The sequence below is a fragment of the Salmo salar genome, chromosome 04, assembly GCF_965601325.2.
Source record: "Salmo salar chromosome 04, fSalSal1, whole genome shotgun sequence".
Classification (NCBI taxonomy): domain Eukaryota; kingdom Metazoa; phylum Chordata; class Actinopteri; order Salmoniformes; family Salmonidae; genus Salmo; species Salmo salar.
In genome coordinates, this window is record NC_138294.1 from 4685700 (window position 1) to 4700000 (window position 14301).

Genomic DNA, 14301 nt, shown 5'->3' on the forward strand with positions numbered 1-14301 from the left:
AGATTAGAAACCTAGAGAGGAACCAGGCTCTGAGGGGTGGACCAGTCCTCTTCTGGCTGTGCCGGGTGGGGCCGCGAGGGGTGGAGATTAGAAACCTAGAGAGGAACCAGGCTCGGGGGTGGCCAGCCCCGGCGGCCGGGTGGAGATTAGAAACCTAGAGAGGAACCAGGCTATGAGGGGTGGAGATTAGAAACCTAGAGAGGAACCAGGCTCTGAGGGGTGGACCAGTCCTCTTCTGGCTGTGCTGGGTGGAGATTAGAAACCTAGAGAGGAACCAGGCTATGAGGGGTGGAGATTAGAAACCTAGAGAGGAACCAGGCTCTGAGGGGTGGAGATTAGATTCTGGGGTATTGCGAGGTCATTCTGGGGTATTGTGATGTCATTCTGGGGTATTGTGATGTCATTCTGGGGTATTGTGATGTCATTCTGGGGTATTGTGATGTCATTCTGGGGTATTGCGATGTCATTCTGGGGTATTGTGATGTCATTCTGGGGTATTGCGATGTCATTCTGGGGTATTGCGATGTCATTCTGGGGTATTGCGATGTCATTCTGGGGTATTGCGATGTCATTCTGGGGTATTGCGATGTCATTCTGGGGTATTGCGATGTCATTCTGGGGTATTGCGATGTCATTCTGGGGTATTGCGATGTCATTCTGGGGTATTGCGATGTCATTCTGGGGTATTGCGATGTCATTCTGGGGTATTGCGATGTCATTCTGGGGTATTGTTGTAGATTAACCCAGAATAAGGATGTAAAGTAATAAAATGTGGAAAAGGGGAAGTGGTCTGTATAAATCATACCAAAGCTAGCGAGCTCCCAGACTGAAGAGGACCAGATAGAGCTAGTGAGCTCCCAGACTGAAGGGGACCAGATAGAGCTAGTGAGCTCCCAGACTGAAGGGGACCAGATAGAGGACCAGATAGAGCTAGTGAGCTCCCAGACTGAAGAGGACCAGATAGGGGACCAGATAGAGCTAGTGAGCTCCCAGACTGAAGGGGACCAGATAGGGGACCAGATAGAGCTAGTGAGCTCCCAGACTGAAGGGGACCAGATAGAGCTAGTGAGCTCCCAGACTGAAGGGGACCAGATAGAGCTAGTGAGCTCCCAGACTGAAGGGGACCAGATAGAGCTAGTGAGCTCCCAGACTGAAGAGGACCAGATAGAGCTAGTGAGCTCCCAGACTGAAGAGGACCAGATAGGGGACCAGATAGAGCTAGTGAGCTCCCAGACTGAAGGGGACCAGATAGGGGACCAGATAGAGCTAGTGAGCTCCCAGACTGAAGGGGACCAGATAGGGGACCAGATAGAGCTAGTGAGCTCCCAGACTGAAGAGGACCAGATAGGGGACCAGATAGAGCTAGTGAGCTCCCAGACTGAAGAGGACCAGATAGGGGACCAGATAGAGCTAGTGAGCTCCCAGACTGAAGAGGACCAGATAGGGGACCAGATAGAGCTAGTGAGCTCCCAGACTGAAGGGGACCAGATAGAGCTAGTGAGCTCCCAGACTGAAGAGGACCAGATAGGGGACCAGATAGAGCTAGTGAGCTCCCAGACTGAAGAGGACCAGATAGAGGACCAGATAGAGCTAGTGAGCTCCCAGACTGAAGGGGACCAGATAGAGCTAGTGAGCTCCCAGACTGAAGGGGACCAGATAGGGGACCAGATAGAGCTAGTGAGCTCCCAGACTGAAGAGGACCAGATAGAGGACCAGATAGGGGACCAGATAGAGCTAGTGAGCTCCCAGACTGAAGAGGACCAGATAGAGCTAGTGAGCTCCCAGACTGAAGGGGACCAGATAGAGCTAGTGAGCTCCCAGACTGAAGGGGACCAGATAGGGGACCAGATAGAGCTAGTGAGCTCCCAGACTGAAGGGGACCAGATAGAGGACCAGATAGAGCTAGTGAGCTCCCAGACTGAAGGGGACCAGATAGAGCTAGTGAGCTCCCAGACTGAAGGGGACCAGATAGGGGACCAGATAGAGCTAGTGAGCTCCCAGACTGAAGAGGACCAGATAGAGCTAGTGAGCTCCCAGACTGGGGGCCGAAGAGGACCAGATAGGCGGAGCCCCAGACTGAGGGGACCAGATAGAGCTAGTGAGCTCCCAGACTGAAGGGGACCAGATAGTGGACCAGATAGGGACCAGATAGAGCTAGTGAGCTCCCAGACTGAAGAGACAGATAGGGGACCAGATAGAGCTAGTGAGCTCCCAGACTGAAGGGGACCAGATAGGGGACCAGATAGAGCTAGTGAGCTCCCAGACTGAAGGGACCAGATAGAGCTAGTGAGCTCCAGACTGAAGGGGACCAGATAGAGCTAGTGAGCTCCCAGACTGAAGAGGACCAGATAGGGGACCGGGCAGGAGCTCCCAGCGGGGACCAGATAGAGCTAGTGAGCTCCCAGACTGAAGGGGACCAGATAGAGCTAGTGAGCTCCAAGACTGAAGGGGACCAGATAGGGGACCAGATAGAGCTAGTGAGCTCCCAGACTGAAGAGGACCAGATAGAGCTAGTGAGCTCCCAGACTGAAGGGGACCAGATAGAGCTAGTGAGCTCCCAGACTGAAGAGGACCAGATAGAGCTAGTGAGCTCCCAGACTGAAGGGGACCAGATAGAGCTAGTGAGCTCCCAGACTGAAGGGGACCAGATAGGGGACCAGATAGAGCTAGTGAGCTCCCAGACTGAAGGGGACCAGATAGGGGACCAGATAGAGCTAGTGAGCTCCCAGACTGAAGGGGACCAGATAGGGGACCAGATAGAGCTAGTGAGCTCCCAGACTGAAGGGGACCAGATAGAGCTAGTGAGCTCCCAGACTGAAGGGGACCAGATAGGGGACCAGATAGGGGACCAGATAGAGCTAGTGAGCTCCCAGACTGAAGGGGACCAGATAGGACCAGATAGAGCTAGTGAGCTCCCAGACTGAAGAGGACCAGATAGAGCTAGCGAGCTCCCAGACTGAAGGGGACCAGATAGAGCTAGTGAGCTCCCAGACTGAAGGGGACCAGATAGGGGACCAGATAGAGCTAGTGAGCTCCCAGACTGAAGGGGACCAGATAGAGCTAGTGAGCTCCCAGACTGAAGGGGACCAGATAGAGCTAGTGAGCTCCCAGACTGAAGGGGACCAGATAGAGGACCAGATAGAGCTAGTGAGCTCCCAGACTGAAGAGGACCAGATAGAGCTAGTGAGCTCCCAGAATGAAGGGACCAGATAGAGGACCAGATAGAGCTAGTGAGCTCCCAGACTGAAGAGGACCAGATAGAGCTAGTGAGCTCCCAGACTGAAGGGGACCAGATAGAGCTAGTGAGCTCCCAGACTGAAGGGGACCAGATAGGGGACCAGATAGAGCTAGTGAGCTCCCAGACTGAAGGGGACCAGATAGGGGACCAGATAGAGCTAGTGAGCTCCCAGACTGAAGGGGACCAGATAGAGCTAGTGAGCTCCCAGACTGAAGGGGACCAGATAGGGACCAGATAGAGCTAGTGAGCTCCCAGACTGAAGGGGACCAGATAGGGGACCAGATAGAGCTAGTGAGCTCCCAGACTGAAGGGGACCAGATAGGGGACCAGATAGAGCTAGTGAGCTCCCAGACTGAAGGGGACCAGATAGTGGACCAGATAGGGGACCAGATAGAGCTAGTGAGCTCCCAGACTGAAGAGGACCAGATAGAGCTAGTGAGCTCCCAGACTGAAGGGGACCAGATAGGGGACCAGATAGAGCTAGTGAGCTCCCAGACTGAAGGGGACCAGATAGAGCTAGTGAGCTCCCAGACTGAAGGGGACCAGATAGAGCTAGTGAGCTCCCAGACTGAAGAGGACCAGATAGGGGACCAGATAGAGCTAGTGAGCTCCCAGACTGAAGAGGACCAGATAGAGCTAGTGAGCTCCCAGACTGAAGGGGACCAGATAGAGCTAGTGAGCTCCAAGACTGAAGGGGACCAGATAGGGGACCAGATAGAGCTAGTGAGCTCCCAGACTGAAGGGGACCAGATAGAGGACCAGATAGAGCTAGTGAGCTCCCAGACTGAAGGGGACCAGATAGAGGACCAGATAGAGCTAGTGAGCTCCCAGACTGAAGGGGACCAGATAGAGGACCAGATAGAGCTAGTGAGCTCCCAGACTGAAGGGGACCAGATAGAGGACCAGATAGAGCTAGTGAGCTCCCAGACTGAAGGGGACCAGATAGAGGACCAGATAGAGCTAGTGAGCTCCCAGACTGAAGAGGACCAGATAGAGCTAGTGAGCTCCCAGACTGAAGGGGACCAGATAGTGGACCAGATAGGGGACCAGATAGAGCTAGTGAGCTCCCAGACTGAAGAGGACCAGATAGAGCTAGTGAGCTCCCAGACTGAAGGGGACCAGATAGGGGACCAGATAGAGCTAGTGAGCTCCCAGACTGAAGGGGACCAGATAGAGCTAGTGAGCTCCCAGACTGAAGGGGACCAGATAGAGCTAGTGAGCTCCCAGACTGAAGAGGACCAGATAGGGGACCAGATAGAGCTAGTGAGCTCCCAGACTGAAGAGGACCAGATAGAGCTAGTGAGCTCCCAGACTGAAGGGGACCAGATAGAGCTAGTGAGCTCCAAGACTGAAGGGGACCAGATAGGGGACCAGATAGAGCTAGTGAGCTCCCAGACTGAAGGGGACCAGATAGAGGACCAGATAGAGCTAGTGAGCTCCCAGACTGAAGGGGACCAGATAGAGGACCAGATAGAGCTAGTGAGCTCCCAGACTGAAGAGGACCAGATAGAGCTAGTGAGCTCCCAGACTGAAGGGGACCAGATAGAGCTAGCGAGCTCCCAGACTGAAGGGGACCAGATAGGGGACCAGATAGAGCTAGTGAGCTCCCAGACTGAAGGGGACCAGATAGAGCTAGCGAGCTCCCAGACTGAAGGGGACCAGATAGGGGACCAGATAGAGCTAGTGAGCTCCCAGACTGAAGGGGACCAGATAGAGCTAGTGAGCTCCCAGACTGAAGAGGACCAGATAGAGCTAGTGAGCTCCCAGACTGAAGGGGACCAGATAGAGCTAGTGAGCACCCAGACTGAAGGGGACCAGATAGAGCTAGTGAGCTCCCAGACTGAAGAGGACCAGATAGGGGACCAGATAGAGCTAGTGAGCTCCCAGACTGAAGGGGACCAGATAGAGCTAGTGAGCTCCCAGACTGAAGGGGACCAGATAGGGGACCAGATAGAGCTAGTGAGCTCCCAGACTGAAGGGGACCAGATAGGGGACCAGATAGAGCTAGCGAGCTCCCAGACTGAAGGGGACCAGATAGGGGACCAGATAGAGCTAGCGAGCTCCCAGACTGAAGGGGACCAGATAGGGGACCAGATAGAGCTAGTGAGCTCCCAGACTGAAGGGGACCAGATAGGGGACCAGATAGAGCTAGCGAGCTCCCAGACTGAAGGGGACCAGATAGGGGACCAGATAGAGCTAGTGAGCTCCCAGACTGAAGGGGACCAGATAGAGCTAGTGAGCTCCCAGACTGAAGGGGACCAGATAGTGGACCAGATAGAGCTAGTGAGCTCCCAGACTGAAGGGGACCAGATAGAGCTAGTGAGCTCCCAGACTGAAGGGGACCAGATAGAGGACCAGATAGAGCTAGTGAGCTCCCAGACTGAAGGGGACCAGATAGAGCTAGTGAGCTCCCAGACTGAAGGGGACCAGATAGAGCTAGTGAGCTCCCAGACTGAAGGGGACCAGATAGGGGACCAGATAGGGGACCAGATAGAGCTAGTGAGCTCCCAGACTGAAGGGGACCAGATAGAGGACCAGATAGAGCTAGTGAGCTCCCAGACTGAAGGGGACCAGATAGAGCTAGTGAGCTCCCAGACTGAAGAGGACCAGATAGAGCTAGTGAGCTCTCAGACTGAAGGGGACCAGATAGTGGACCAGATAGGGGACCAGATAGAGCTAGTGAGCTCCCAGACTGAAGGGGACCAGATAGAGGACCAGATAGAGCTAGTGAGCTCCCAGACTGAAGGGGACCAGATAGGGGACCAGATAGAGCTAGCGAGCTCCCAGACTGAAGAGGACCAGATAGAGCTAGTGAGCTCCCAGACTGAAGAGGACCAGATAGAGCTAGTGAGCTCCCAGACTGAAGGGGACCAGATAGGGGACCAGATAGAGCTAGTGAGCTCCCAGACTGAAGGGGACCAGATAGAGGACCAGATAGGGGACCAGATAGAGCTAGTGAGCTCCCAGACTGAAGGGGACCAGATAGGGGACCAGATAGAGCTAGTGAGCTCCCAGACTGAAGGGGACCAGATAGGGGACCAGATAGAGCTAGTGAGCTCCCAGACTGAAGAGGACCAGATAGAGCTAGTGAGCTCCCAGACTGAAGGGGACCAGATAGAGGACCAGATAGGGGACCAAATAGAGCTAGTGAGCTCCCAGACTGAAGAGGACCAGATAGAGCTAGTGAGCTCCCAGACTGAAGGGGACCAGATAGTGGCCCAGATAGGGGACCAGATAGGGGACCAGATAGAGCTAGCGAGCTCCCAGACTGAAGGGGACCAGATAGAGCTAGTGAGCTCCCAGACTGAAGGGGACCAGATAGAGCTAGTGAGCTCCCAGACTGAAGGGGACCAGATAGGGGACCAGATAGAGCTAGTGAGCTCCCAGACTGAAGGGGACCAGATAGAGCTAGTGAGCTCCCAGACTGAAGGGGACCAGATAGAGCTAGTGAGCTCCCAGACTGAAGAGGACCAGATAGGGGACCAGATAGGGGACCAGATAGAGCTAGTGAGCTCCCAGACTGAAGGGGACCAGATAGTGGACCAGATAGAGGACCAGATAGAGCTAGCGAGCTCCCAGACTGAAGGGGACCAGATAGAGGACCAGATAGAGCTAGTGAGCTCCCAGACTGAAGGGGACCAGATAGGGGACCAGATAGAGCTAGTGAGCTCCCAGACTGAAGGGGACCAGATAGAGCTAGTGAGCTCCCAGACTGAAGAGGACCAGATAGGGGACCAGATAGAGCTAGTGAGCTCCCAGACTGAAGGGGACCAGATAGAGGACCAGATAGAGCTAGTGAGCTCCCAGACTGAAGAGGACCAGATAGAGCTAGTGAGCTCCCAGACTGAAGGGGACCAGATAGAGGACCAGATAGAGCTAGTGAGCTCCCAGACTGAAGGGGACCAGATAGGGGACCAGATAGGGGACCAGATAGGGGACCAGATAGAGCTAGTGAGCTCCCAGACTGAAGGGGACCAGATAGAGGACCAGATAGAGCTAGTGAGCTCCCAGACTGAAGGGGACCAGATAGGGGACCAGATAGAGCTAGTGAGCTCCCAGACTGAAGGGGACCAGATAGAGCTAGTGAGCTCCCAGACTGAAGAGGACCAGATAGGGGACCAGATAGAGCTAGTGAGCTCCCAGACTGAAGGGGACCAGATAGAGCTAGTGAGCTCCCAGACTGAAGAGGACCAGATAGAGCTAGTGAGCTCCCAGACTGAAGGGGACCAGATAGGGGACCAGATAGAGCTAGTGAGCTCCCAGACTGAAGGGGACCAGATAGGGGACCAGATAGAGCTAGTGAGCTCCCAGACTGAAGGGGACCAGATAGGGGACCAGATAGAGCTAGTGAGCTCCCAGACTGAAGGGGACCAGATAGAGCTAGTGAGCTCCCAGACTGAAGGGGACCAGATAGAGCTAGTGAGCTCCCAGACTGAAGGGGACCAGATAGGGGACCAGATAGAGCTAGTGAGCTCCCAGACTGAAGGGGACCAGATAGAGCTAGTGAGCTCCCAGACTGAAGGGGACCAGATAGAGCTAGTGAGCTCCCAGACTGAAGAGGACCAGATAGGGGACCAGATAGGGGACCAGATAGAGCTAGTGAGCTCCCAGACTGAAGGGGACCAGATAGTGGACCAGATAGAGGACCAGATAGAGCTAGCGAGCTCCCAGACTGAAGGGGACCAGATAGAGGACCAGATAGAGCTAGTGAGCTCCCAGACTGAAGGGGACCAGATAGAGCTAGTGAGCTCCCAGACTGAAGGGGACCAGATAGAGGACCAGATAGAGCTAGTGAGCTCCCAGACTGAAGAGGACCAGATAGAGCTAGTGAGCTCCCAGACTGAAGGGGACCAGATAGAGGACCAGATAGAGCTAGTGAGCTCCCAGACTGAAGGGGACCAGATAGAGCTAGTGAGCTCCCAGACTGAAGGGGACCAGATAGAGGACCAGATAGGGGACCAAATAGAGCTAGTGAGCTCCCAGACTGAAGAGGACCAGATAGAGCTAGTGAGCTCCCAGACTGAAGGGGACCAGATAGTGGCCCAGATAGGGGACCAGATAGGGGACCAGATAGAGCTAGCGAGCTCCCAGACTGAAGGGGACCAGATAGAGCTAGTGAGCTCCCAGACTGAAGGGGACCAGATAGAGCTAGTGAGCTCCCAGACTGAAGGGGACCAGATAGGGGACCAGATAGAGCTAGTGAGCTCCCAGACTGAAGGGGACCAGATAGAGCTAGTGAGCTCCCAGACTGAAGGGGACCAGATAGAGCTAGTGAGCTCCCAGACTGAAGAGGACCAGATAGGGGACCAGATAGGGGACCAGATAGAGCTAGTGAGCTCCCAGACTGAAGGGGACCAGATAGTGGACCAGATAGAGGACCAGATAGAGCTAGCGAGCTCCCAGACTGAAGGGGACCAGATAGAGGACCAGATAGAGCTAGTGAGCTCCCAGACTGAAGGGGACCAGATAGGGGACCAGATAGAGCTAGTGAGCTCCCAGACTGAAGGGGACCAGATAGAGCTAGTGAGCTCCCAGACTGAAGAGGACCAGATAGGGGACCAGATAGAGCTAGTGAGCTCCCAGACTGAAGGGGACCAGATAGAGGACCAGATAGAGCTAGTGAGCTCCCAGACTGAAGAGGACCAGATAGAGCTAGTGAGCTCCCAGACTGAAGGGGACCAGATAGAGGACCAGATAGAGCTAGTGAGCTCCCAGACTGAAGGGGACCAGATAGGGGACCAGATAGGGGACCAGATAGAGCTAGTGAGCTCCCAGACTGAAGGGGACCAGATAGAGGACCAGATAGAGCTAGTGAGCTCCCAGACTGAAGGGGACCAGATAGGGGACCAGATAGAGCTAGTGAGCTCCCAGACTGAAGGGGACCAGATAGAGCTAGTGAGCTCCCAGACTGAAGAGGACCAGATAGGGGACCAGATAGAGCTAGTGAGCTCCCAGACTGAAGGGGACCAGATAGAGCTAGTGAGCTCCCAGACTGAAGAGGACCAGATAGAGCTAGTGAGCTCCCAGACTGAAGGGGACCAGATAGGGGACCAGATAGAGCTAGTGAGCTCCCAGACTGAAGGGGACCAGATAGGGGACCAGATAGAGCTAGTGAGCTCCCAGACTGAAGGGGACCAGATAGGGGACCAGATAGAGCTAGTGAGCTCCCAGACTGAAGGGGACCAGATAGAGCTAGTGAGCTCCCAGACTGAAGGGGACCAGATAGAGCTAGTGAGCTCCCAGACTGAAGGGGACCAGATAGGGGACCAGATAGAGCTAGTGAGCTCCCAGACTGAAGGGGACCAGATAGAGCTAGTGAGCTCCCAGACTGAAGGGGACCAGATAGAGCTAGTGAGCTCCCAGACTGAAGAGGACCAGATAGGGGACCAGATAGGGGACCAGATAGAGCTAGTGAGCTCCCAGACTGAAGGGGACCAGATAGTGGACCAGATAGAGGACCAGATAGAGCTAGCGAGCTCCCAGACTGAAGGGGACCAGATAGAGGACCAGATAGAGCTAGTGAGCTCCCAGACTGAAGGGGACCAGATAGAGCTAGTGAGCTCCCAGACTGAAGGGGACCAGATAGAGGACCAGATAGAGCTAGTGAGCTCCCAGACTGAAGAGGACCAGATAGAGCTAGTGAGCTCCCAGACTGAAGGGGACCAGATAGAGGACCAGATAGAGCTAGTGAGCTCCCAGACTGAAGGGGACCAGATAGAGCTAGTGAGCTCCCAGACTGAAGGGGACCAGATAGAGGACCAGATAGGGGACCAAATAGAGCTAGTGAGCTCCCAGACTGAAGAGGACCAGATAGAGCTAGTGAGCTCCCAGACTGAAGGGGACCAGATAGTGGCCCAGATAGGGGACCAGATAGGGGACCAGATAGAGCTAGCGAGCTCCCAGACTGAAGGGGACCAGATAGAGCTAGTGAGCTCCCAGACTGAAGGGGACCAGATAGAGCTAGTGAGCTCCCAGACTGAAGGGGACCAGATAGGGGACCAGATAGAGCTAGTGAGCTCCCAGACTGAAGGGGACCAGATAGAGCTAGTGAGCTCCCAGACTGAAGGGGACCAGATAGAGCTAGTGAGCTCCCAGACTGAAGAGGACCAGATAGGGGACCAGATAGGGGACCAGATAGAGCTAGTGAGCTCCCAGACTGAAGGGGACCAGATAGTGGACCAGATAGAGGACCAGATAGAGCTAGCGAGCTCCCAGACTGAAGGGGACCAGATAGAGGACCAGATAGAGCTAGTGAGCTCCCAGACTGAAGGGGACCAGATAGGGGACCAGATAGAGCTAGTGAGCTCCCAGACTGAAGGGGACCAGATAGAGCTAGTGAGCTCCCAGACTGAAGAGGACCAGATAGGGGACCAGATAGAGCTAGTGAGCTCCCAGACTGAAGGGGACCAGATAGAGGACCAGATAGAGCTAGTGAGCTCCCAGACTGAAGAGGACCAGATAGAGCTAGTGAGCTCCCAGACTGAAGGGGACCAGATAGAGGACCAGATAGAGCTAGTGAGCTCCCAGACTGAAGGGGACCAGATAGGGGACCAGATAGGGGACCAGATAGAGCTAGTGAGCTCCCAGACTGAAGGGGACCAGATAGAGGACCAGATAGAGCTAGTGAGCTCCCAGACTGAAGGGGACCAGATAGGGGACCAGATAGAGCTAGTGAGCTCCCAGACTGAAGGGGACCAGATAGAGCTAGTGAGCTCCCAGACTGAAGAGGACCAGATAGAGCTAGTGAGCTCCCAGACTGAAGGGGACCAGATAGGGGACCAGATAGGGGACCAGATAGAGCTAGTGAGCTCCCAGACTGAAGGGGACCAGATAGGGGACCAGATAGAGCTAGTGAGCTCCCAGACTGAAGGGGACCAAGGGGACCAGATAGAGCTAGTGAGCTCCCAGACTGAAGAGGGACCAGATAGAGCTAGTGAGCTCCCAGACTGAAGGGGACCAGATAGGGGACCAGATAGAGCTAGTGAGCTCCCAGACTGAAGGGGACCAGATAGAGCTAGTGAGCTCCCAGACTGAAGGGGGACCAGATAGAGCTAGTGAGCTCCCAGACTGAAGAGGACCAGATAGGGGACCAGATAGGGGACCAGATAGAGCTAGTGAGCTCCCAGACTGAAGGGGGACCAGATAGTGGACCAGATAGAGGACCAGATAGAGCTAGCGAGCTCCCAGACGGACCAGATAGGGGACCAGATAGAGCTAGTGAGCTCCCAGACTGAAGAGGACCAGATAGAGCTAGTGAGCTCCCAGACTGAAGGGGACCAGATAGAGCTAGTGAGCTCCAGACTGAAGGGGACCAGATAGGTGGACCAGATAGAGCTAGTGAGCTCCCAGACTGAAGGGGACCAGATAGAGGACCAGATAGAGCTAGTGAGCTCCCAGACTGAAGAGGACCAGATAGAGCTAGTGAGCTCCCAGACTGAAGGGGACCAGATAGAGGACCAGATAGAGCTAGTGAGCTCCCAGACTGAAGGGGACCAGATAGGGGACCAGATAGGGGACCAGATAGAGCTAGTGAGCTCCCAGACTGAAGGGGACCAGATAGAGGACCAGATAGAGCTAGTGAGCTCCCAGACTGAAGGGGACCAGATAGGGGACCAGATAGAGCTAGTGAGCTCCCAGACTGAAGGGGACCAGATAGAGCTAGTGAGCTCCCAGACTGAAGAGGACCAGATAGGGGACCAGATAGAGCTAGTGAGCTCCCAGACTGAAGGGGACCAGATAGAGCTAGTGAGCTCCCAGACTGAAGAGGACCAGATAGAGCTAGTGAGCTCCCAGACTGAAGGGGACCAGATAGGGGACCAGATAGAGCTAGTGAGCTCCCAGACTGAAGGGGACCAGATAGGGGACCAGATAGAGCTAGTGAGCTCCCAGACTGAAGGGGACCAGATAGGGGACCAGATAGAGCTAGTGAGCTCCCAGACTGAAGGGGACCAGATAGAGCTAGTGAGCTCCCAGACTGAAGGGGACCAGATAGGGGACCAGATAGGGCTAGTGAGCTCCCAGACTGAAGGGGACCAGATAGAGCTAGTGAGCTCCCAGACTGAAGGGGACCAGATAGAGCTAGTGAGCTCCCAGACTGAAGGGGACCAGATAGGGGACCAGATAGTGGACCAGATAGAGCTAGTGAGCTCCCAGACTGAAGGGGACCAGATAGGGGACCAGATAGAGCTAGTGAGCTCCCAGACTGAAGGGGACCAGATAGAGCTAGTGAGCTCCCAGACTGAAGAGGACCAGATAGGGGACCAGATAGAGCTAGTGAGCTCCCAGACTGAAGGGGACCAGATAGGGGACCAGATAGAGCTAGTGAGCTCCCAGACTGAAGGGGACCAGATAGAGCTAGTGAGCTCCCAGACTGAAGGGGATCAGATAGAGCTAGTGAGCTCCCAGACTGAAGGGGATCAGATAGAGCTAGTGAGCTCCCAGACTGAAGGGGACCAGATAGGGGACCAGATAGAGCTAGTGAGCTCCCAGACTGAAGGGGACCAGATAGGGGACCAGATAGAGGACCAGATAGAGCTAGTGAGCTCCCAGACTGAAGGGGACCAGATAGGGGACCAGATAGAGCTAGTGAGCTCCCAGACTGAAGGGGACCAGATAGAGCTAGTGAGCTCCCAGACTGAAGGGGACCAGATAGAGGACCAGATAGAGCTAGTGAGCTCCCAGACTGAAGAGGACCAGATAGGGGACCAGATAGAGCTAGTGAGCTCCCAGACTGAAGGGGACCAGATAGAGCTAGTGAGCTCCCAGACTGAAGGGGACCAGATAGAGCTAGTGAGCTCCCAGAATGCAATATGAATTGTCTTGATCTTATGAAGACTCCGTCGACCACTTAGCCAATTTATTGAAACGGAGCCAACGTTAGAAACTGTAAACATGTAGGTCCTTTATCATTTATAAAAACAGTTTGTTTGGTTTTAGTCATTTAAAAAAATCGACGGGAAAAAAATAAAAAAAATTCTACTTTTACTGAAACTACCCGCTCGCTGGCCGGATGTTTGACACCCCCTGGGTTAAAAAGGGAGACAGACAGGTGAACAGGTGTACAGGTGAACAGGTGAGTCTCTCACCTGGTCGGTCATTCTCTGATCCTCTCTGTGTTTTGAAGGAGTCCCAGGCTTTTAGCAGACCTGGAGGATAGCAGCCCTGGACACAGTGGAGACTGGACACACACACACTAACATTAGGACCTATTGACCTAGCAATTCTACATACACTATCTGAGAGAGACAGAGAGAGAGAGAGAGAGAGAGACAGAAGCAGAGAGAGAGAGACAGAGAGAGAGAGAGAGAGAGAGAGAGAGAGAGACAGAGAGAGACAGAAGCAGAGAGAGAGAGACAGAAGAGAGAGAGAGAGAGAGAGAGAGAGAGAGAGAGAGAGAGAGACAGAGAGAGAGAGGCAGAGATAGATAGAGAGAGAGACAGAAGCAGAGAGAGAGACAGCGAGACAGAGGCAGAGAGAGACAGAGAGAGAGAGACAGAAGCAGAGAGAGAGAGAGAGAGAGAGAGAGAGACAGAGAGAGAGAGAGAGAGAGACAGAAGCAGAGAGAGAGACAGAAGCAGAGAGAGAGAGAGAGAGAGAGAGAGAGAGAGAGAGAGAGAGAGAGAGACAGAAGCAGAGAGGAGAGACAGAAGCAGAGAGAGAGAGAGAGAGAGAGAGAGACAGAAGCAGAGAGAGAGAGAGAGAGAGAGAGAGCAGAAGCAGAGAGAGAGAGACAGAGAGAGAGAGAGAGAGACAGAGAGAGAGAGAGAGAGAGACAGAGAGCAGAGAGAGAGAGAGAGAGAGAGAGAGAGACAGAAGCAGAGAGAGACAGAAGCAGAGAGAGAGAGAGAGAGAGAGAGAGAGAGAAGCAGAGAGAGAGAGAGAGAGAGAGAGAGACAGAGAGATAGAGAGACAGAAGCAGAGAGAGAGAGAGAGAGAGAGAGAGAGAGAGACAGAGAGAGAGACAGAAGCAGAGAGAGAGAGAGAGAGAGACAGAAGCAGAGAGAGAGACAGAAGCAGAGAGAGAGAGAGAGAGAGAGAGAGAGAGACAGAAGCAGAGAGAGAGA

General features: G+C 54.2%; 1 protein-coding gene across 1 annotated transcript in view; it reads right to left on the reverse strand.

The window, feature by feature from the left end:
• The window catches only part of haspin (histone H3 associated protein kinase), a 39629-nt gene that overhangs the window by 20546 nt on the left and 4782 nt on the right, over positions 1–14301 (reverse strand). Inside the window, 1 exon segment of the mRNA XM_082973931.1 lies at positions 13324–13415. Within this exon segment, the coding sequence (XP_082830057.1) occupies positions 13324–13415 (92 nt within the window).